At 45.8% G+C, this 24766-nt stretch overlaps 1 protein-coding gene across 1 annotated transcript in view; it reads left to right on the top strand.

Moving 5' to 3' along the window:
- The window catches only part of LOC117368268 (melanin-concentrating hormone receptor 1-like), a 37637-nt gene extending 17689 nt beyond the window's left edge, over positions 1 to 19948 (top strand). The window contains exon 2 of the mRNA XM_033961747.1: positions 17424 to 19948. Within this exon, the coding sequence (XP_033817638.1) occupies positions 17424 to 18457 (1034 nt within the window). The 3' untranslated portion in view covers positions 18458 to 19948. The remainder of the gene's footprint in view (positions 1 to 17423) is intronic.
- The last annotated feature ends 4818 nt before the right edge of the window (positions 19949 to 24766 follow it).

The following is a 24766-nucleotide window of genomic DNA, read 5'->3' on the forward strand; positions in this document are numbered from 1 at the left end:
CAGCAGAGATTATCAGAATATCAGACTGTTCTTGAGTTTTATAGAATGGAGTTAGAGAAGAATCTTCAGGCATGGCTGATCTCCAGGCTGGGCAGAAGTGGAAACAATTCTGTATTCAGGGCCAAGAAAAGATTGATGAGATAATGGGAAGGAAGGCACCTGGCAGAGCTGCAGCAACTTTCCCTGAGCCACATCACTCTCCCGATGCCCTGATCAGCTCAAAGAGGGGGTCAAAAGAGGGGAGGGGAGGCAATGAAAATCTGTGTTTACTGTGCTCATCATTTCATTATCTTCTGGATAAACTCTTTGGGAGTGGTGAAGTAGCTCTAATGGTTAGTGCAGTAGCCCAAGGATCTGGGGAACTGGGTTCAAGTCCCACTGTAGCACCCTGTGTCTCTGGGCAAGCCACCTAACCCTCCACTGCCCCAGGCATCACCAGGGACAGAGAATGTACGTACTTACTATATACTATATATATATATATATACTGTATATATATATATGTAACTTGCTTTAGTTGTACCACAGAAAGGCAGCATATTAAGTCCACAGTTCCATAAGAGGGTGCCAAGAATGCATATATAAAGATCAGAATATCAGCAGATATATTTACAAAAAATGCCAATAGTTTAGGAAAGGGACTGGGACTTTTATACTGCCTTTTTCAGTCAAAGCAGTTTACATACAGGTGCTTCAAAAGCATCTTCCCTATCTGTCCCAGTGAATTGACAATCTACCTAATGTACCTGAGGGAGTGGAGGATTAAGTGACTTTGCCCAGGATCACAAGGAGCAGTGCAGGGCTTGAACCCACAGTCTCATGGTGCTGAGGCCATAGCTTTAACCACTGCACCACACTTTCCTCCAATAAAATATCAGAAGTGAGTCAAGTACAGAACAATGAAGCCATTGTGACATCAATGATGGAGTTGGCTCTTAGGCATTGGTGGAATGAGGCATTATGACATCAGAGAAAGGGATTGGGACTTGTATACCACCTTTTTTGTAGTTTTACAACCACACTCAAAGCAGTTTATATTCAGGTACTTCAAGCATTTCCTGGTGGGCTCACAATCTATCTAATGTACCTGGGGCAGTGGAGGTTTAAGTGACTTTCCCAGGATCACAAGAAGCAATGTGGGGTTGAACCCTCAACCTCAGGGTGCCGAGGCTGTAGCTCTAACCACTGCACCACACTCTCCTCCAATACAATATCAGAAGTGAGCCAAGTATAGAACAATGAAGCCATTGTGACATCACTGATGAGGTTGGCTCTTAGGCATTGGTGGAATGAGGCATTATGACATCAGGGAAAGGGATTGGGACTTGTATACCGCCATTGTGAAGTTATACAACCACACTCAAAGCAGTTTACATACAGGTACTTCCAGTGGCATAGCGAGGGTGAGAGGTGCCTGGGATTGTGGTGCCCCTCCCCTCCCCTCTTCTCCTTACCACCTCCACATACTCCTTCCCCCATACCTCTGTAATGTTCCTGGTGCAAGCAGCAACCCCCAACCTGCTGTTGTGCCAGCTCTTCCTCTGATATAACTTCCTAGGCGCAGGTCCAGGAACTGATGTCAGAGGAAGAGCCAATTCTGAGCTGGTTCCAGCAAAGTGTTTAAACTTCTGAAAACTAAGAAGGACATTTATATAAGTTGTCTTAGAAATGTATTTAGTTCTTTTTCAACATATACACAAGTACCTGCATTTGAGCAAACATTAGACGTAATTATGTGAAGTTTTATACAGAAACAAGCTGTAATTAATTCCTTTTGTGGTCATCAAAGGTTCTCATCCAGCCAATATCACAGGGTCTATGCATCAAATCTCTGGATATTCCCAGTCTCAGGAATCAGGCTCTTAGGTCATCAGCAATCTCCTTTGATAGAGAAATTCTTCTCTGTAAGGCCCAAAAGAGCCTAAGCTACCTTTGGGATCCAGCTGCCCTTCAGATCCTTTCTAGAGGTCGCTTTCACACTCAGGGTGAAATGCTTGAAATCAACATCACCCTTTAATATTGGTCCATCCCATTTATCTCTTGGAAAAACAAATTAAGGGATGCAACTCTGGGAAGAATCCCTCCCCCCCCTTTCACCCGGAGGCTTACTTAGTTCCTTACTAAGGTTCACTGGCTCACTGGATGAGTTGCTGCCTCTCCACCCAGAGATTGTGAGATCAAATCCCAGTGCTGCTCCTTGTGAAACCTAGGCAAGTCACTTAATCCTCTAGTGCCCACCGCTTTGAAATGCCAAAGCAACAAAAAAGCAGTATACAAGTCCCTATCCCCTTACTCCCGTGCGAATCATTATGCAAATCATTTCCTCTCTCATTGTGTTGTCGCTAAGTGGTTGCTTTCTAAATGAGAATAGGAAACCTGCTGTGGTTTCCTCACTACCCTCCCTAGGATATTTGGCAGCACCACCTGTTAGGATACCGGTAAGTCTTTCTCCTTCATAGGATCTATCACACCACCACAGCTGAGGAAAAGGGAGAGTAAGGGGGGTTTCCTTTTCATGCATTCCATATCCTGAGGTAGAGAATGACACGGTGACAAAATTCATCACCGTTCCCGTCCCCGCGGATAACCGCGAGAAATAATCCCATGTCATTTTCTAGTGTCTATTTCAACCTCAGTCCTTCTACACCAGCATTCTTCAAAGCAAAGCTTGAGGGTCAGTGGCTGTGCCCATCCATACTCTGATTCTTCCCTCTCTCCTTAAAGAATGACATGAAGATGGTTTCCTGCGGTTATCTGCAGGGACGGGAATGGTGATGAATTTTATCACCGTGTCATTCTCTATCCTGAGGTTCTTCTGGGACATCTGCTCTAGCCCATTCCATGCTCTCAGGGTCTGCCTGAGGTCCTATGGTTCCCAGGACACCTTTATCTCCATATGAGCCTCCTCGCTCTTACATGGTCTCTCACCCGGAGGACTACTCCCCCCTCAGTCCCTTGAGAAGGAGCCACATATTGTCTGTGAACCCAGAGGAGTTCATCCCCTTGAGAGTTTTTATACCTGACCGGAAACCCCAGGGTCTGTGCGGTAAAAGGACTACGGGTTTCCCTCCCCTTTTGATTATGACATTCTCTTGGAATAACTCCATATATTTCATGAGTTTTTGAGAACTATGCTCCTTTCATGAGAAACATAGAAACATAGAACATGACGGCAGAAAAGGGCCACGGCCCATCTAGTCTGCCCACACTAATGGCCCACCCCCTAACTACCTCCATGAAGAGATCCCACATGCCAATCCCATCTTTTCTTAAAATCTGGCACGCTGCTGGCCTCAGTTACCTGTTGTGGAAGATTATTCCAGCGATCAACCACCCTCTGAGCTTAAAGCAAAATGAGCTAAGAATGATGTTGCCTGAAAATAAAAGTACATTATACTGTTCATCACAACACCAACTGTAAATTAAAAGAATAGGGTTGAGGGGGGAGGGGTGAATAAAACTGAAGGAGCCTAAGAGAAACAGCAGAATTTACAGCTCAGCCTGGCAAAGAAATGAATGTCTATCCAAGCTAATGCATCCTCTCCATTTACTCTGATATAGAACAGCCCAATTCTAGTGGGGATAATATACAGAGAAATTTATTTCCTAACACATTATCAGACATAGCCTTCCTATAGCTGTAAATTCTTCAGTTTCTCCTTGTCATCCTTAGTTTTCACCCCTCTAAGCACATCCTTTTCCTTTACAGTTTGTCCACAGGTTTGAAAACGGTTCATAGACAAAACCGCCGAAGACAAAGGCGCGCGCCGACAACTGAGCCGCAAGACGGAAGTGCGCGCCGAAGTAAAAGAGTGTTTTTAGGGGCTCCGACAGGGGGTTTTGTTGGGGAACCCCCCCACTTTACTTAATACAGATCGCGGCGGCATTGTGGGGGGTTTGGGGGTTGTAACCCCCCTCATTATACTGGAAACTTAACTGTTTCCCTGTTTTTTAGGGAAAAAGTGAAGTTTTCAGTAAAATGTGGGGGTTACAACCCCACAATGCCCCCACAACGCGGCGCGGAGCCCTTTAAAACAGTCATTTTCTTCGGCACGCAGCTTCACGTTGCGCTCAGTTGTCTGCGCGCGCCTTTGTCCTGGCGCGCTTTTGACCTGACACCTTGAAAACAAATGCTTGATGCTTTGATGAAGATTGGGCAAACTATAGCCCTTAGGCCATATCTGGCCACAGGAAGTTTCCTTCTGGCAGGCAGTGACAAAGGGCTAGTTTCACTAACCTCCTTTCTGTGCCCGATCTGTGCAGGCCCGACCAATTCACAAAACAAAAAAATTAAAATGAGGACGATCGGAGGAATGCCCTCCTCGGACTGCACGGATTGCTAGTGTGCGATCCCAACACATGCGCAGACCATCTGTAGATGTGCATGCGTCTAAGAGCCGTGACTTTAAAAAAAACCTTTTACTAGCCCAGCGAGCCCGTGGTTTTAACCCGCTTTAAACCCGCAGATTAAAACCACGGGCTCGCGGTGCGGTGAAGGGCAGGAGAGATTCGGGGTGAGAGCAGGGCAGCGAATTGGGGCGGCAGAGAGGAGAGATTCGGGGTGAGAGCAGGGCGGTGAGTCGAGGGAGCAGGCAGGAGAGATTCGGGGCGAGAGCAGGGCAGCGAGTTGGGGCGGCAGGCAGGAGAGATTCAGGGCAAGAGCAAGGCGGTGAGTCAAGGCGGCAGGCAGGAGAGATTCAGGACAAGAGCAGGGTGGCCAGAGCAGTAGATTGGGGCAGAGAGGAGCAGGAGATCGGGGCAGAGAGCAGATCGGGGCAGCAAAGCAGGGCAGAGAGCAGGATGGCAGAAGGCAGGGCAGTCGGAAGGACCTCAGCGACTGGTCCTCAGTAGTCGCTTATTTTGGATCGGCCAGCCCAGTCGGTGTTGCTTTTTTATTTTAGTGAATTGCTTCCTGCCTGCATTTGCATGCGCGGATCGAAGGATGATCGGGACAAAGGTTAGTGAATCGGGTCGGAGGGAAATTGGGTCGCAAAGGGCTCGTAAACCGATCGGTACATTATTGGTTTGCTTAGTGAATCTAGCCCAAAGTTTCTCACTTCTGACTGGAAATGACATTAGCTGTATAGAAGGGATTTCACCAAATTTCATCCTGTTCTTCTCTATGCCTCCATTTTCTCCAATTTGTTTTAGATGAAGCTACTAAGTAGTAGATTTAAAACAAACTGGAGAAAATATTTCTTCACACAACGTGTAATTAAACTCTGGAATTTGTTGACGGAGAATGTGGTGAAATCAGCTTAGCGGGGTTTTAAAAAGGCATGGATAATTTCCTAAAAGAGAAGTCCATAGGCCATTATTGAGATGGCTTGGGGAAATCCACTGCTTATTCCTAGGATATGCAGCATAAAATCTGTTTTACTACTTGAGATCTAGCTAGGCATTTCGGACCTGGGTTGGCCACTGTTGGAAACAGGATACTGGACTTGATGGACCTTTGGTCTGTCCCAGTATGGCAATTCTAATGTTGTTATGTGAGCCATGTATAGGACAATCAAGTCATTGTGACATACACTCATGAGTTTGGCTCTTAGGCATTGGTGGAATGAGGCTTTATGACATCACAGTCTCAGCTCTGGGATGTTGCTGCTCTTTGGGTTTCTGCCAGGTACTTGGGACCTGGGTTGACCACTGTTGGAAACAGGATACTGAACTTGATGGACCTTCAGTCTGTCCCAGTATGGCAATTCTTATGTTCTTATGTTAATGTGTTCCCTTGGCCCAAATATTTGCCCACTCCTGTCCTAATGCAACAAAAAGTTTTGTTGTATACAGGGCCAAATTTACCTATAAGCTAAACAAGCTTCAGCTTAACACCGAGCTATGGTGCACCCTCACCTGGAGTACTGCACCCAGCACTGGTCGCCATACATGAAGAAGGACACAGTACTACTCGAAAGGGTCCAGAGAAGAGCGACTAAAATGGTTAACGGGCTGGAGGAGTTGCTGTACAGTGAGAGATTAGAGAAACTGGGCCTCTTCTCCCTTGAAAAGAGGAGACAGAGGGGAAATGATCAAAACATTCAAGATATTGAAGGGAATAGACTTAGTAGATAAAGACAGGTTGTTCACCCTCTCCAAGGTAGGGAGAACGAGAGGGCACTCTCTAAAGTTAAAAGGGGATAGATTCCGTACAAACATAAGGAAGTTCTTCTTCACCCAGAGAGTGATGGAAAACTGGAACGCTCTTCTGGAGGCTGTTATGGGGGAAAACACCCTCTAGGGATTTAAGACAAAGTTGGACGGGTTCCTGTTGAACCAGAATGTATGCAGGTAGGGCTTGTATCAGGGCACTGATCTTGACCTTGGGGCCACCGTGGGAGCAGACTGCTGGGCATGATGGACCACTGGTCTGACCCAGCAGCGGCAAATTCTTATGTTCTCACATTGGGGGTTGCTGGAGAACATTACAGAGGTACAAAGGGAAGGGAAGTGACATACATATGGCAGGAGAAGGTGGGAAAGGAACATGTGGAGGTAGGGGTGGAGATGAGGGCAGATGAGGGTGCCACCACCCCAGGCAGATCTCACTCTCGCTATACAATCGCACGTGTACTTATGCCATCTCAGTAGCTGGCCTATATGCTGGTGCCTAATTGTAAGCAGTTAGGTGTATAAGTGCTAATATTCTATAACCCATGTGTGTAACTGCCTGAACTGCACAGGCTCCTCCCAGGCAGTGGCATAGTGGTGGAGCACCCCAGGTGCTATTTTGGTGGGGGTAGTGGAATCTTTCCCCCCCCTATGCAGGAGGAGGTCTCTTAAATGCATTTCCCCGATACCTCTTCAAGTTTTCATCAGCAGTGAACAGGATCTCCTCGTCACTGCATGCACCGGCCCCAGCCCTCCCTCTGATATCACTTCCTGTTCACAGAACCTGGAAGTTATGTCAGAGGGCAGGCTCAGCCGATGTAGACCCCACATGCTGCTGGTGAAGACTTGAAGATAGGGTTACCGGACGTCCAGGAAAACCCAGACTGTCTGGGTGCCTGGACAGACTTTCCAAAACCTGGTAGTTCGGCCAGGTTTTGGAAAGCCCCGACCTCCCGGCTGTGTCTGGAGGGCCTCCGAGCATGTGTAGATGATGTCATACACATCTGTGCATGCTCAGAGACCCTCCAGATGTGGCCTGGAGGTCAGCAAACAAAGACGAAGCTCTGCAGGGGTGGGGTAGAGGTAGCATGGAGCATGGGATGGGAAGGGGAGAATACATCTAAGAGACAGTCCCCCCCCCACACACACTGCCTGGGGGGAGAGGAGAATGCCAGGTACTTCTGCTTCAGGCACCAGCTTCTCTCCTACACCACTTCTCCCAGGTCCACACCCCCTTGAAGTTACATGTCAATTAGCACCAATTAAGACCAATTATAGCCTACTATTTCTTGTAAATACCAGTTTTCAGCTCATTGTTAAATTAAAACTGACCTCTTATTCTTTATGCAACTGACCTCTTATTCTTTAATTTGCAAATGTAAATTTTTACACTAGTCCCACCTTCCCACAATTAGAGGGATATTGTACATGTACAGTAGATATGATGAGCACCTTGCCAGCAATTAATATAAGTCTTTAATATTACAACATGTTACAGCAAGCTCTATATCAATGACAGCTTCCTGCAGAAAATCAAAGATGTTCCAGGCTCAGATCGATAGCAGGCAACGAAAGGGTTGTTTAAGTGGAAGCTGATTTAGAAAAACCATCTAACTAGCTAATTGCAGGAACGGCGCTCAATATGAGGCAGGGTCTCTGGGGATTCATTATTGTCACATTTCCACGGAACATGCAAATAATTTGCTGTCCCGGCTAAAGAAACGAATGCTGTGGATGAAAGGGAGCAAAGTGGAAATGAGCTGGTTCTTTCTGCACGCTCTATATGTGCACCTACGCAACCTGTTTTAGAAGACTACTTAGATCCCAGACACTAAACCTGCTTACCGTCCCCTTGCTCCGCCTCTTGAGCACCACACGTACATCGAATTTTGCAGTTACTGCCCGGACCCTATGGAATTTATTACCCACCGAATTACTTGATGAAAACTCTCTAGAAAAATTGAAAGGAAAACTTAAAACATTCCTCTTCAAAGATGCTTTTAATCTTTAATTCTATCCCATCTTATCATTTCGAGTCCTCCTTGCTCCAGCTTTCAGATGAGACTCCCCTTCCTCTTGTATTGACCATTTTTTGGGATTGTTCTACTATTTTAAGATGGATTTTCTACCTCCAACCCTTTTATCCCACTTAGTCCTGTTAGTCTCAAGCTCGTCACCCATTATTTTATAATGTAAAACCACCTTGGGGATTAGCGCTCAAGAAAAGGATAATAGACGATACGATGAAATCTTCCGCCCAATGTGCGGCAGCGGCCTAAAAAGTAAATAGGATGCTAGGAATCTAAAATAATAAAACGCTAGCCGCGCATGCGCACTCAGACCTGCGTGATCTGTAATCCCTGTTCTGTGAGATGTAGGTCCGTGGCTTTGCAGGAGTGCGCATGCGCGGGTCCCCAGCCACTCCCCTCCTCCCGCCCTCACTCACCATGGGAAGCCAGGCAAGCTCTCTCTCTGCCCGCGTCCTCAGCAGGGAACACACCTCCCGCCGCCGCCGCTGCTGCTGATCCTCCTGTAAAGAGCAGCCTGCGATGGTGTCCGGCTTTAGTGAACCTCGCAGGCCGCTCTCCAATCTCGGTAGCACGTTCCCTCTGACGCACGGGATCGCGTCAGAAGGAACATGCTACCGAGTTGGAGAGTGGCCTGCGAGGTTCGCTAAAGCCAGACACCATCGCAGGCTGCTCTTTACAGGAGGATCAGCCACCATGGGAAAAGCCACCGAAAAAAAAAAACTTCAGTCGCAGCAGGCCAGCCCGGAAGGAGGAGGGGCCGAACGGAGTAGGGCAGCTCACGGTAAGAGAAGGGAATGGGGGGTGGGGGAAAATGCTGCTACTGCTTCAGAAGGGACCTGGAGGGGAAGGGAAATACCGCTGCTGCTTCTGCAAAGGAAAGTGGGGGGGGGGAGAGAAGGGAATGGGGGTGGGTGGGTGGGGGAAAATGCTGCTACTACTTCACAGGGATCTGGAGGGGAAGGGAAATATCACTGCTGCTTCTGCAAAGGAAAATGGGGGGGGGGAGAGAAGGGAATGGGGGGGGGAATGCTGCTACTACTTCACAGGGACCTGGAGGGGAAGGGAAATATCACTGCTGCTTCTGCAAAGGAAAGTGGGGGGGGGGAGAAGGGAATGGGGGGTGGGTGGGGGAAAATGCTGCTACTACTTCACAGGGATCTGGAGGGGAAGGGAAATATCACTGCTGCGTCTGCAAAGGAAAGTGGGGGGGGAGAAGGGAATGGGGGGTGGGTGGGAATGCTGCTACTACTTCACAGGGACCTGGAGGGGAAGGGAAATATCACTGCTGCTTCTGCAAAGTAAAGTGGTGGGGGGGGAGAGAAGGGAATGGGGGGTGGGGGAAAATGCTGCTACTACTTCACAGGGACCTGGAGCCTCCCCCCCCAACCAGTGTTCCCGCTAAGGTGCGCTGGTGTGCGCTTGCGCACAAAATATTACCTGGCAGCGCACAAGTTTCTCGTCACAGCGCACACATTGTAGAGCACAGTTCTTCAACCGCCGGTCCGCAAACAAAATCTTGCCGGTCCGCGAAGGATTCGGTCCCCGCCGCAACGAAAGGCCGGCGTCAGCTGACTTGCAACTTCCTGTTGCAGTCGCTGTGCCGGGACTCCTGCCTTCGCCGGGACTCCTGCCTTCCACCGCGTTTGCCTCCTGCCTTGTCTCCGCACCTCCAGACCAGCAGCGGCAGCTCTGTATGTTTTTAACTTCGGCACAGAGCTGCCCCTAATCAATAGTTTAGCGCGGTTTCATAAGGCAGCCTCGGGGCCTTTGCTAGGCCGGCCCACATCGCATCATCGAAGCGGGCCGGCTATCAAAGGCCCCGAGGCTGCCTCATGAAACCGCGCTAAACTATTGATTAGGGGCAGCTCTGTGCCGAAGTTAAAAGCATACAGAGCTGCCGCTGCTGGTCTGAACTCTTGGGCCGCTGAAGGAGGGCAAAAAGCAGCTATCCTGGAGGTTTCCCTTCCTCTCGCCTTACAGGTTCCTTTTTTCCACCTTTTTTTTTTTTCCTTCAAACGGCAACGGGCCCCAGCATCGACATCAATCAAGTAAGTTCCACTGTCAATCAAGCGGTTCTGCTCGGCCAAAGCTTCCCCTGTGACATGAGCCACCCTCAGGGGAAAGAAAGTGACCCACAAAGGTGAGGGGAAGGGGGGCAGATGATGGAAGTTGGGGGGGGGGGAGAGAGAGAAGGGGCAGATGATGGAATGGAGGAGATGAGAGAGAGAGAGAAGGGGACAGATGATGGAAGTGAGAAGAAGGGAGAGAGAGCAGAAGGCAGATGGATGTCAGTTGAGAGGGGAGAGCAGATGCTGAATGGAAGTGGGGAAAGAACACATACTGGATGGAAGGAGGAGATAAATAAAGGGGGAAGAAAATAGTAAGATAATGGAGGGGTGAGGGAAAGGGGTGACAAGCTGTGTGTAGACACAGTGAAAAGAGGGAAACGGGACTAAATAGTAAGAAAGAATTTAATTTAGATGGAGGCAGAAAATAGAGAAGGAAGACCAGAGAAGAAAAGGGAAGAGAGCAGAGAATGATCAGATCTGAGTGGAGGAAATGAGAAGAGAGATATGCTAAAAACCACAGGGGGGAGGGAAGGATAGAGATGCCAGACCATGAGGGGAACAGAAGGAAGATGATGGATGCTAGACCAAATTGGAGGGTGGGGGGGGGGCAGGAGGAGAGATGGCAGGGAAAGACAGACAGTGAATGGAAGGGGCAGATGCTGGACTGAAGAGACAGAGAAGGTTATCATGCTGCTGTACCGGGCCATGGTACGCCCTCACCTGGAGTACTGCGTCCAGCACTGGTACTTTAAGAAGGACACGGTACTACTCGAAAGGATCCAGAGAAGAGCAACTAAAATGGTTAAGGGGCTGGAGGAGTTGCCGTACAGCGAAAGATTAGAGAAACTGGGCCTCTTCTCCCTTGAGCAGAGGAGATTGAGAGGGGACATGATAGAAACATTCAAGGTACTGAAGGGAATAGACTTAGTAGCTAAGGCAGGGAGAACGAGAGGGCACTCTCTAAAGTTGAAAGGGGATAGATTCCATACAAACGTAAGGAAGTTCTGTGGTAGAAAGCAACATATTTATTTGGCTCATAACTTGCTGGCGCCCGATATTTTTAGCTCACAGTGAAAAAAGTTTGCTCACAACACCCGCCCGCTTAGAGGGAACACTGCCTGGAGGGGAAGGGAAATATCACTGCTGCTTCTGCAAAGGAAAGTGGGGTGGGGGGAGACAGACAGAAAGAAAGACAGACAGACAAAGGGTGCCAGGGAGAGAGAGAGAAAAATAGCAGGAGGGAGAGAGACAGAAAGAAAGGAAGAAAGAGACAGGAGCAGGGAGAGAGACATAAATAAAGAAAGACAGACTGGTATATATTCTAGCACCCGTTAATGTAACGGGCTTAAACACTAGTTATTTATAAAAGGGATGGTTAACAAAACTAAGAATTTCATAATGCCCCTGTATCGCTCCATGGTGCAACCTCATCTGGAGTATCGCGTTCAATTCTGATCTCCTTATCTCAAGAATGATATAGTGGCGCTGGGAAAGGTTCAAAGAAGAGCGACCAAGATGATAAAGGGGATGGAACTCCTCTCGTATGAGGAAAGACTAAAACAGTTAGGGCTCTTCAGCTTGGAAAAGAGACGACTGAGGGGAGATATGATTGAAGTCTACAAAATACTGAGTGGAGTAGAATGGGTACAAGTGGATCAATTTTTCACTCCATCAAAAATGACAAAGACTAGGGAACACTCGATGAAGTTACAGGAAAATCTTTAAAAACCAATTTTTTCACTCAGAGAAAGCTCTGGAGCGCATTGTCAGAGGATGTGGTAAAATCCTATAAAATCCTAAGATCAGCATTGTCATCTATTTAAAAGAAAAAAATTTCCTTCCCTTCCCACCACAGCCCTCCCTTCACTAATAACATCTCTCAATGTTCACAGACTCTGCACAAATGTATAAATTCACAAGAAGTGTAAAATTGTTAGGAGAGATATGCTATCATTAACTCAAGACATTATAATTTAGAATTTCCCCATGAATCATTGGTTGAAACCAGTTACGCCTACAATTTGGTATTGGAGAAATAGGCGGCAGCAATTAATGGTATGTGCATCAAATGGGACAAGATGGTGACCTAGATCAGTGTTCTTTAACCTTTTGACCCCTATGGACCAGTGGAAATAAAATAATTATTTTATGGACTGGCAGTTGAAGAACACTGGGCTAAGTCAGAACGAAGGAAAGAATTTCTTTCTATGCGTCAAGAGACTATTAAATTAGGAGCCACGTTTCTTTTGGCATATCCCTGCAAATGTTTAGTTAGGTATTTAGGAGTCAAATACACCTTTTTCTCTCCAAATCATCTGAGGGAGTTTTTAGATGTTAAGAAGATCGTCAAGGAATGTTGAAAGAGGGATAGTAGAAGTTCAAGCAGTTGTTTAGAAACACTCACGCCTTTTATTTAATGAATTTCCTTTTTTCCCCTCATTTTATGTAATTGCTTACCACTATCCCCATTATATTGGCCTAAGAAGGGGAATAAGATTGTCTGTATAAGTAAGATTGAACTTCAATACCTTGATCTGTTTTTCTTCCCTGTGTTTAATGGAGCAAAATGTATTCTTGTAAATTTTGATTTATAATTAGAAATAAATAATAATAAAAATAAATCAATCACTAAATTAAAATATAAAATCATTCCCCCTACCATTGTTGTCTCCCTCCCTCCATGCTGTGCCTTGCCTTCTGGCCTGCCGCTCGGTGTTATCTTTGGGCCGGCTCCCTCTTCCTCAGTGCTGCAGTGCACAAAGCCGTGGGCAGCGGCTCCTCGCGCGTTCCGCACCTCATCTGGAAGTCTTCCCTCTGACATTGTGACATCAGAGAGAAGGGTTCTGGTTTAGGCGCAGGCTTGAGTAGGAACCTCTGCCCACAGCTTGTGTATTGCAGCACTGAGGAAGAAAATGCCACATCAATCGCACCGTGGACCGGCGACTGAAAAGCACTGCCTAGGGCTCGATGCATGTACCGGCCCTGTGGACCAGCAGGAAATTTCTGCGGACCGGTACTGGTCCACGGACCGGCGGTTAAAGAACACTGACCTAGATAATGAGCAGTTAAATTCTACATAGATGTGTTATATAGGGGGTGGAATGTACAGTATGTAAGAAGAACTCTATAAAGGGGTGGGTGGGTGGGAAGGAATTTTGTACTTTGTATATTTTGTCAGAGCCATTGATATTAGGGATTGGGGCCACAAGAGTCAGGACTCCAGTCATTAGTTCTGTGAATGATTCATGTTTTAATATTATGTGGCAAACAGGAATAGGTTGGATGGGAATTAATTTAATTTAATTCTTATATACCGCTAATAACCGTGAGGTTTCTAAGCGGTTTACAAAAATGAATGCATTAAAAGATACAATAAATAAAAATAAATAAGATAGGTACTTGGAAATTCCCTAACTGTCCCAAAGGCTCACAATCTAACTAAAGTACCTGAAGAGACAATTTATGAAAAATAAAGATAAAATATAAAGACAGAGATAGAGATAGAAATGAATATTCCACCAAGTAATGAATAAATAAATTTAAAGATAGAATTAAAAATAAATAAGTAAAATAAATAAAAAATAGAGATAAAAAATAAGTATCAACAGAAAAATAAAAAAATATATATTTAAAGTGTTCTCTCCTCTGGATCGGGGGAGGGGTGTAACTGTGATCAGGTGCCCTGCTGGAGAGGGGCTCCCGATACTGCTGCTGGTCTCGGGGAACCTTTAGCATCGCTTCTTTCAAAGTGTTCTCCCCTGCTGGATAGGGGAAGGGGTGGAGCTGTGACCAGGTGCCCTATAGGGTTGTATAATTTGTATAAGTAAAATTTCAATAAAAAGAGTTTGAAATAAAATTTAGAATTTCCCATATAGTGGAAGAAAGGTCTCCGTCTTGGACAGACATGAAACACTGAGGGGGCATCCTTGATACAGCCTAAGGGTGAAACATGTCGGATAATGTTCTCTCAGGGTTTCCGCAGCTGGCATCTAACCCAGCTCCATGGGGAAAACATCTTTAAACCTACCAGAGACTTTTTCCATTCTATGGACTTTCACAATTTTTGACCAACCGATTTTCCCGCCAAAATTCAAATTGGTGGACTGCCCTGTTCCCAATCAGGTCAGTGAACCCACTATTTACAGAGTCACATGGCAGACTTCAGAGCATACCCTGAAGAAAGCCACAGCATGATGGCTGAAACGGTTTCCATCTGACAAAGATGCAGCGAGACCCGGAAACCTGCAACATGTCGGATAATGTCCCCGCTAACAGGTTGTAGTAAATAAGAAAATAATCATAATCATTGTACAACAAAAGTGGAAGAAATGAATTATGAAATAACTGCACAACAGATCAAATGACGAATGACAGTTGCATAATCTCAGACTGGTGACGTCGCATCCATCAGAGGCACCCCTGAAGATCTGGCAGAAAAGCGGTAAAGAATAATTGATGGTATTGTATATATGATTGAAGACTTTGGAATAAAAGGTGGTGCACTTGTAGCGGAAACTGTCGTGTTAGTAATAAGGTGTCACCGAGTGAAATATTGCCATTGTGTTAACTATCATTATTTTATTCCATTGGGAGTGAAAAGTAGCTTTATTAAATGCATTTGAATTCCGTACACTGGAGTTTACTAAAACATTGCAATGCAACACTTGCAAGCACTGAGGCCGTAGCAAAATAAGGACCGATAAAGACCAAGTGGTCCATTTAGTCTGTCCAGGTGACTGCCTGCCTCTGGTTCTTTACCTGTTTGAATAGATAAGCATATAGGCCCCCTTTTACAAAGACTATTATTGTGGTGGGCTGCGGTAATGGCTCTGACGCCCATAGGGATTCATTGGACGTTGGAGTGTTTGTCGCACGGCACGCCTTTGTAAAAAAAAAAAAAGGGGGGAGGGAGTAGATTACTATATTTAAACCAACACCTACTTCCCCCTCCACACCTGTTGTCATTTATCCACTGCCCTCAGTATCTGTCCAAAAACATGTTTAACATTAGTAGCCTTCACTCGTAGACCGGGTTGTGTTCTCTTCATTTTTGGTTTTTACCAGACACATACTAGGCCAAAATTACTTACAATCTTTGGTAGGCTATCTGATGTTCTGGCCACAAACAAAAAAAAAAATGATATTTTTCTAATATAGCACACAAAAAGAATTTTTAAAAAAATGCTAGCTAGCTATGAAATGTATAGAAAGCAGGCATATACTGTACTTTCATTCACTGAGTTGAAAGAAAAATGTGATATTCTTAACCATCAATATGTGTAAGATGCAATGCATTATTCCCTTCCCCCCCCCCCTTTTTACAAAGCCGTGCTAGCCACATGAGCTATGGGGCCATTGCAGCAGCGGGCCATGCTAAACGGCTTTGTCAAGAGGCCCTATATCTCTAGCATTAAATATAGGCCTTCTTTTACTAAGCCATGGTAGAGGATTCTACCGTGGCCCAGGACGCTAAATGCTCCGACGCTGTTCCAACGCTCATAGGAATTCTATGAGCGTTGGAGCACTTAGCCGTGGGAGAAACCTCTATCGGGGCTTTGTAAAAGGGGGAGGGGGTTACTGAGGTGCAAAGAGATATTTTCAGAAAGCCAGCACAAAGGAATAGTATTATAACAATATGGTACAATTTGGGAAAGTGCAGTTTAAGTGGTTCAACGTTAAACGCATTAAGGCCTAGATTCTTTAAACAGCACCAATATAGGCAGCTGCCTAAAAAGCGACCGCCGATCACATATCAATCATGCAATGGCACTGTAGAGCGAATCGCACCTCTGGGAAATGTAGGCCAGGGTTTACATTTCCAGCGCCTATCTATGCTGTGAATTACGCCTATGTAGATGCTTTTTGGCGCCCATAATGGTGTTTAGCACCATAATGCACCTATATAGGCACAATTCCAGGGCCTTTTATTTAGACACTGGCAGGTGCTTTAATTTTACAATTTTTCATTGTTTTAAATGGTGATTCTCAATTAACTTAGAGGTCAGTAGGGCCGGGCGGACATGGGGGGGGTCCATGTGGGTTATCTTTGGAGAGATGGGGTTGTTGGCAGGAGAGATTGGGCATCTCTCCTGCCGGTGAAGATTGCGGGGGGGGGGGGGGGAGGGGGGTTCGGGAGTATCCAGCAGGAGGGACTGGGCATCCCTCCTGCTGGCAAAGGTTGGGGGGGGTCGTGGCGGGTTTGGGCAGAAGAGATTGGGCATCCCTCCTGCCGGTGAAGGTTGCGGGGGGTCATGGCATTTTCTGGAAAATTTTCGGGGGGTTTGCAGCAGTTCAGGCAGGGGGGATTGGGCATCCCTACTGCCACGATCATTGTGGGGGTGGGGGGACAGTTCCATGATTCTTTATGTTTAAACAATTTTTATTGATGATAAATCCAATAAACAACAGTACAAACCAACAGCACATAATGCATTTCAACAGAAAGCCAGCAAAGATAACAACAAAATATCATCAAGTTTTACAATATCAAGCAGAACTCCCATCCCCCACCCCCGCACAAAGTGCAAAAGAAACCCCTGAAATCCCTTCTCCCCATCCTCTCCCCCAAAAAAAAAAAAAACAACAACAACCCAGGAACTAAACCTCCAAAACTTCCATGATTCTATAACCAGCGCTTATGACAGACACTGGTTAGAGAATCGTGGTTTTAGGTGGACTGGTCCCTCCCATGCCTATAAGGTCTTGTTTTGGGCATTTGGGACTTGGGCAATTTTTTGGGGGGAATAGGGCTTAAAGGTGGTGGTCTGGGTGATTAAATGCCTGAACGTACAGTTAGGTCATTCTCGAAAACCCCCCACCTTTTGGATGTTTTGTTTCGAGAATGGACATTTCCCAGCTGCCTACTTTGGGTGCCCAGCGCCTTAGGCCATAAAGGGACTTAGACTTTTTTTTCAATTTTGCCCCTCATAGTCATCAATGCTAAGTATGTATAAATGGGGGATATGTATATGGTTGCACATTTGGTTATAAATATGGGGAACATGATGTTCAAAGGGTAACAGTAGACATTCAAGACCTAGGTCCACATAGTACATTAATAGCAGGGAATGTTTATGAATATTGATATACGTTTATATCTATGTTTACTTTGCCAACGATGCAACAAGGGAAATGCATTTGTTTAAACAAAAAGCTTGCTGATGATGAATGGCAACTTGTGATGCTTCTTTGCTTTGCTTCTTTGTTCTGACAGCAGCTGAAAGACCTGCCCCCTACACCAACGTCATCATGCCCAGCCTCTTTGGCATTATCTGTTTCCTGGGCATCATTGGGAACTGCATTGTCCTTTACACAATTGTAAAGAAGAAGAAACTCCGTAGCATGCAAACAGTACCGGATATCTTCATTTTCAACCTATCCATTGTGGACCTTCTCTTCCTCTTGGGCATGCCTTTCCTCATCCACCAGCTCCTAGGAAATGGTTCCTGGCACTTTGGGGCCACTCTCTGCACCCTCATTACTGCCCTTGATACCAACAGCCAGATTACCAGCACCAACATCTTGACTGTAATGACACTGGATCGTTATCTAGCCACAGTCTATCCACTCAAGTCCACCTATGTCCGAACACCATGCATAGCTGCCTCTGTTATCTGCTTGGTGTGGCTTCTCTCCTTCTTGACCATCATCCCTGTCTGGATGTATGCAGGATTAATGCCTTTGGATGACGGGACGGTTCGCTGTGCCCTACTGCTTCCTAACCCGGAGACTGATATTTACTGGTTTACTCTTTATCAGTTCCTTTTGGCCTTTGCTATCCCTCTCGTCATTATCTGTGTGGTGTATTTCAAGATCCTACAACACATGGCGACCACTGTAGTACCTTTACCTCCGAGGAGTCTCAGAGTAAGGACCAAGAAAGTCACTCGTATGGCAGTTGCTATCTGCTCTGCATTTTTCACTTGCTGGGCACCTTATTACATTCTGCAGCTGGTTCACTTGGGCATTGATGAGCCTTCAGTGGCTTTCTTCTATGCCTATAATGTGGCCATCAGCTTGGGCTATGCCAACAGCTGCATCAACCCTTTTCTTTACATTGCCCTAAGTGAGACTTTCAAGCGTCAGTTCATGGTGGCCATCCGCCCAACCAAGGAACAATTCCGTATCAACAACAGCACCACAGAGGCAAGCGTGTGCCTGAAACTTGCCTCTGAATCCACCCAACAGACACAGTTTTTGGAAGACTTCTCCCCACATTCACCGCCTGTGACTGTCGCAGTTCATTAAGGAGAGACTCTCCGCAAAGGAACTGTGTTATGGACCGAGAGCTCCGTGAGAAAGCGAACCACGCTTTCCACTTCAATTAAGGACCTTAGCTTCACAGATGCAGCTCAACAGAGTATCTAAAAGGAAGATTCTTTGTGGGAATGCTAACAAGTTCTGCTTGGTCATTGTGTGTGCATACAGAAAAGGATAGTGAGTGTCCCAGGAGACTACGTGGAGCTCAGCGACACAGTGTTGAAAATGCAAGACAGCTTCCATGTAATGCTTTTGTGCTTTACGTTTCCGGCATTTTCCAGTGACAGCTGTAGACGACTAAGGAACTTGAGGCATGCCTGTTTCCCAGACCAATTTTAGAGACAACTGATCATAATAATTATGTTACATGTATATAATGCTAGAAATGTGCATGGTACTACCCCAAATCATTGGCATGGCTAGTGTATTTTCCCAAAGAGCTTACAATCTAAGTTTGAGCACAGGGAGATTAAGGAGCTCATTTTCAAAAGAGAAAAATGTCAAAAAAAGTGGCATAAGAAGCAGATGGATGTTTTCTCGCCAACCCCTTCCAATTTGCTATTTTTGAAATGGATATCTATGCTTTTCATCAGTAGTTTGTCTAAATTTCAAGGGGGCATGTTAGAGGTGTGGTGTGGACAGGTCTAGGGTGGGCTTATGACTTGCAAACACAACACAAGCCCCTCGAAAAACCAAACAATATAATCTCACTACACTTTCGACCTGGCTTACAGCACAGCACAACTACTCATGAAAGATCAGCAGAGTCCACAAAGAGAAGTACTAAACATTCCACAGGCATAGAGTTCCAGAACAAGGCAGAAAAATTCGCAACATCAGCAAGGCACAATTCGCACATCAGCAACGCTTCTTCTGTGAAAATTATTAAGAGGAGGAAAAAGCCTCAGATCCCCCCCCTCCACCAAATCGAGAAACTCAGGTTGAAAACAGATGGAGTTTTACAGGGTGTAATAAAGTCACTGGCATAAAAAAACCTCCTCAATAATATTTCAATAGAGAAAAGCCTTGTGCAATGCAAGTGGGATATACTCTGCCTTGTATCGGGACCCCTATGATCTGAAAATGATTTGAAAAGCCAAATTCTATTGAGTAAACAGAAAGACACAGCGTTTCGCTAATTATAAGCTGCCTCAGGATGTGAAGTCACAGTCAATCTCTCAAATCAACTCCTCGATCAAACATGGTGGTTCCCCAAACACCATGGACTTATGACTTGAGCATTTTTCTGCTGTAATTATACATTTAAGAATACATCCAGGGCACAAGTTAGACATCTGGGACTAGACCTCTTTTAATAATGAATAAGTTCAAAAAAAAAAAAAAAAATGCCCAGACTGACCTGATGACCACTGGAGGGATGTATGCAAAACCCACCACACTCCCCTAGTGGGCACTGACCCCTCCTACCCACCCCAAATATTTAAATGAAACAGCTTCAGATGTTAGGGCTAATTCCAAGTAGAGCAGCAAGCAGGTTCCTGGAGTAGTCTGGCATAGAAAATGACACGGTGACAAATTGTTCCCTGTCCCCGCAGAACCTCAATTTCTCCGTCCCTGCAAGTTTTGTCGCTGTCCCTGTCCCTGCCCCATTTCTGTAACTTGTGCCTTAACCTGTGATTTTAAAGTGTTTGAGGCTTGTGCAAATGAGGATGGAGCTTGCAGGAACGGGGCAGGGACAGGAAAATAACTCACCGGAATGAGAAAATGAGTTCCCGTGGGGTTGGGAAAAAATTGGCCCCGAGTCATTCTCTAGTCTGGCAAGCAGTGTAGTCAACCATAGAGATGGGGGACTTTGGCCCATCCTCCACTCTAACCACTACACTTATGGTGGAATCTGTGAGCTTCCAAACTCTACCCAAATCCCACATGTGAGGTGTCACCTGCAGATGTAAGGCTACTGCTGCAGTGTACAGTTGAGTCCAGTAGATTTTGGGTGGGTTTTGGAGGGCTCACCATACACCATAAGGGAGTTGTGGTGAGATGTGTACCTAGAGAATGACACGGTGACAAAATTCATCACCGTTCCCGTCCCCGCGGGTAACCGCGGGAAATAATCCCATGTCATTTTCTAGTGTCTATTTCAACCTCGGTCCTTCTACACCAGCATTCTTCAAAGCAAAGCTTGCGAGTCAGTGGTTGTGGCCATCCATACTCTCATTCTTATGTGAGCCAAGGATAATGAAGCCATTGTGACATCACTGATGTGATTGGCTCTTAGGCACTGGCGGAATGAGGCATTATGACATCACAATATCTGCTCTGGATACCAGAGACTGTCATTCTGTAATGTCTGTTTCAACCTCAGTCCTTCTACACCAGCATTCTTCAAAGCAAAGCTTGCGAGTCAGTGGTTGTGACCATTCATACTCTGATTCTTCCCTCTCTCCTTAACAAATGACATGAAGATGGTTTCCCGCGGTTATCCGCGGGGACGGGAACGGTGATGAATTTTGTCACCGTGTCATTCTCTACCTGGGATCTTTTATGTGCCCCATTGCTCTGCTGGGACATCTGTGTGGCCAGTCTAGTACAAATGCTGGTCCTTCCTACATCCCAATGGCTTGTTTTGTGCATTTTTCATTTGGATGCGTTTCTTTTCGAAAATGGTTAAAAAAGATAGAAGCACAGAGGATAGACACGTGGAGCACAAACACATCCATTTTTGGAAAAAAAAAAACCAAAACCCCAAGATAGATATTGTGCAGTTTTGAAAATGGGCATTTTTGGTACTGGATTTTTCTGTGTCTTCCGCAAAGCATTTAAATTCAGATTTAGACATCATATCGAAAAAGCCCCTCCACGTATCTTCCTGAAAGTCACAGCATGGGTGATGTAGACGGTGGAAAAGCAGGTGACTCCTGGTTTACAGCTTTGAACTTTGTAAAGTAAGTTCAGACTAGAGAATGACATGGGGACAAATTTGTCCCCATCCCCACAGGAACTCAATTTCCCCGTCCCGTCCCTGCGAGTTTTGTTACCGTTCCTGTCCCATTCCTGTAAGCTCTGCCTTAACCGCACAAGCCTTGAACACTTATGATTTTAAATTGTTTGAGGCTTGTGCAGATGAGGACGGAGCTTGGCATTGGTGGAATGAGGCATTATGACATCACAATCTGAGCTTTAGAATGTTGCTACTTAGGATTTTAAAGTGTTTGAGGCTTGTGCAGATGAGGACGTAGCTTAGGCATTGGTGGAATGAGACATTATGACATCACAATCTGAGCTCTAGAATGTTGCTACTTATGATTTTAAATTGTTTGAGGCTTGTGCGGATGAGGACGGAGCTTTGGCATTGGTGGAATGAGGCATTATGACATCACAATCTGAGCTCTAGAATGTTGCTACTTATGATTTTAAATTGTTTGAGGCTTGTGCGGATGAGGACGGAGCTTTGGCATTGGTGGAATGAGGCATTATGACATCACAATCCGAGCTCTAGAATGTTGCTACTTATGATTTTAAAGTGTTTGAGGCTTGTGGAGATGGGGACAGAGCTTGCAGGAATGGGGCAGGGATAGGAAAATAATTCTTCGGGACAGGATGGGAAAATGAGTTCCCGTGGGGACGGGGAAAAATTTGTCCCCATGTCATTCTCTAGTTCAGACTTTCACTTAGAAAACCACAAGAATCTATCTCCTGGATCATTTTATTTTTTTATACAGACAGCCACATTTTCTTTAAAAGAAGAGATGTGGTGAAAAGTGACATCTGGCTTCCAGAAGCCGCTGGGGTGAACACCTCCTCAGGAAAGGCAAGCTGTGCTAATCAGCCCCTCAGCTCCTCCGGTTTGTTAGTCTCATGACCGAGGAATTGTCAGGTAGCTGCGAATCTTGTTGGATCCCAGCAGACTGTTGGCTATTACTGATGCTGGCAAGGTGATATAAGATCAAGCAAGGAAAAGGCTCTGAGGTCAAGGCAGAAATCTGAAGCCTTCTAGCTGTGATATTGCAATGCTTCAACAATCTGCAAATTTACTTAAGTTCTACATTTATCCCCTGGTATCGGCCCCAGGGTCATTGTTAGGAATGTCAGAGGCTTCTTAATGTTTTTGTTCAGTTGCTGAATGGCTCGGGTACCGGCGGAAAAAAGCTCTTCCAGAGATACAAAACGATGTCCATGCATAGGTTGTTTCAACTTTGGAAAAAATCTGGTGGACTCATGTCTGGACTATAGGGAGCATGAGGTAACACCTCCCAGCCGTATTTGCGTAGTTTTTCAGTGATGAGTGGAGAGCTCCATCTTCCCCACGACCCAAAAAATTTCAATGAGCTCAAGCAAAAGTCAAACAAATGACGATTTTTGCTTATGATCATGAAGGCATCATCATTACAGATAAAGTTCCGTGTGGAAGAAGTATCACAGCAGCGTATTGTGGTGATTTTTTGCAAAAATTGCACAGAAATATGCACACAACCTGACCTCAGTTGCTCTTGGCTGGGCCACTCATTCTTCACGACAACGCTCGCCCGCACATAGGGAATGTCGTCATTGAAAAACTATGCGAATATGGCTGGGAGGTGTTACCTCACGCTCCCTACAGTCTAAACATGAGTCCACCAGACTTCGACCTTTTTCCAAAGTTGAAACAAAACTATGCGTGGACATCATTTTGTATCTCTGGAAGAGCTTTCTTCTGCCGTTACCCGAGCCATTTGGCAACTGAACAAAAACGGTGTCTTGGATGGAATAATGAAGCTTCCCGGACATTGGGACTCACTCATTGCAAAGCAGGGAGACTATATTGAAGGACTGTAAAGAAATACTTGAAAAAAAAATAAATAAATAAAACATGTAAATTTTAAAAAATAGTGTGCATTATTTATTAAATGACCCTCGTATTTCAAAGTGACATGTTTAAAAGTGAATATAGATTTACAATGAAGATGTGCAAATTCACGCAGTAATCTCACTGCAGACAAGGATGATTCATTGCAGCTGTTTATCCCCTGGACTCTCCCACATCTTCTTGTCACTCATATGTATCTGCTATGTTAGCCAAAATGGCTGATTGGCTCACATCAAACAAGCTAAAAAAAAAATTAATTCTCTGAATCCCGCTGTACTACTTTTTACTTCAGGTACTCCATTTCAAAATTCACCACATTTTACTATGAAAGGTACTGTTCTACCATTTTTAACAAAAACCAAGATCTTAGGCGTGATCGATAATACTTTTATCTTTTCATTCTCATATTTCCAAATGGTTTCTTCTTCTTTTTTAGCTCTTTGTCAAATTCGTTCCATTCGCTCACTTCTCTAACCTTGCTCTAATCATATTCTTATTCATTCCTTAGTTCTTTCAAAACTTGCCCCCTCTTTTCCTAAGGTGCGCTAACAAACTCATACCTGGCGCTGGCATCTCCTCCCTGTCCGTGATCTGGCATCTCTCCCTCAAGAACTCCCACCGCCCTATCAAACTCATACCTGGTGCTGGCCTTGGCCCTTAGGCGACCCGCTTCCTGCTCACTGGTGAAAGTCGCCCCAACACACCTCCCAAAATTCTACCCTCCCCCTCTCCTCTCTGTCCACAATCCAGCACCTCTCCCTCAAGCACTCCCACCCTTCCTATCAAACTCATCCCTAGCGCTGGCCTCGGCCCTCAGGGGACACAGTTCCTGCTCACTGGTGAAGGTCGCCCCCAACACACCTCCCAAAATTCTACCCTCCCCCTCTCCTCCCTGTCCACGATCCAGCACCTCTCCCTCAAGCACTTCCACCCTTCCTATCAAACTCATACCTGGTGCTGGCCTCGGCCCTCAGGCGACCCGCTTCCTGCTCACTGGTGAAGGTCGCCCCCAACACACCTCCCAAAAATCTACCCTCCCCCTCTCCTCCCTGTCCACGATCCAGCACCTCTCCCTCAAGCACTTCCACCCTTCCTATCAAACTCATACCTGGTGCTGGCCTTGGCCCTCAGGCTACCCGCTTCCTGCTCACTTGTGAAGGTCGCCCCCAACACACCTCCCAAAAATCTACCCTCCCCCTCTCCTCCCTGTCCACGATCCAGCATCTCTCCCTCAAGCATTCCCACCCCTCCTATCAAACTCATCCCTGGCGCTGGTCTCGGCCCTCAGGGGACACAATTCCTGCTCACTGGCAATGGTCCAGTGCAATCTCTGCGGGCTAGAAACCTCGCTAAGCTATGGTTGTTCACAGCTATGTTTTTATCCAACTGCCCCCATGTCTCCATTCCATATTCTTTTGCAAGCGTTACAAAACAATCTGTGCTTTCACACCCACACATAAGCTCCTTCATTTTTACAACTGGTGGAAACA

Source organism: Geotrypetes seraphini, chromosome 10 (assembly GCF_902459505.1).
Source record: "Geotrypetes seraphini chromosome 10, aGeoSer1.1, whole genome shotgun sequence".
Taxonomy (NCBI): domain Eukaryota; kingdom Metazoa; phylum Chordata; class Amphibia; order Gymnophiona; family Dermophiidae; genus Geotrypetes; species Geotrypetes seraphini.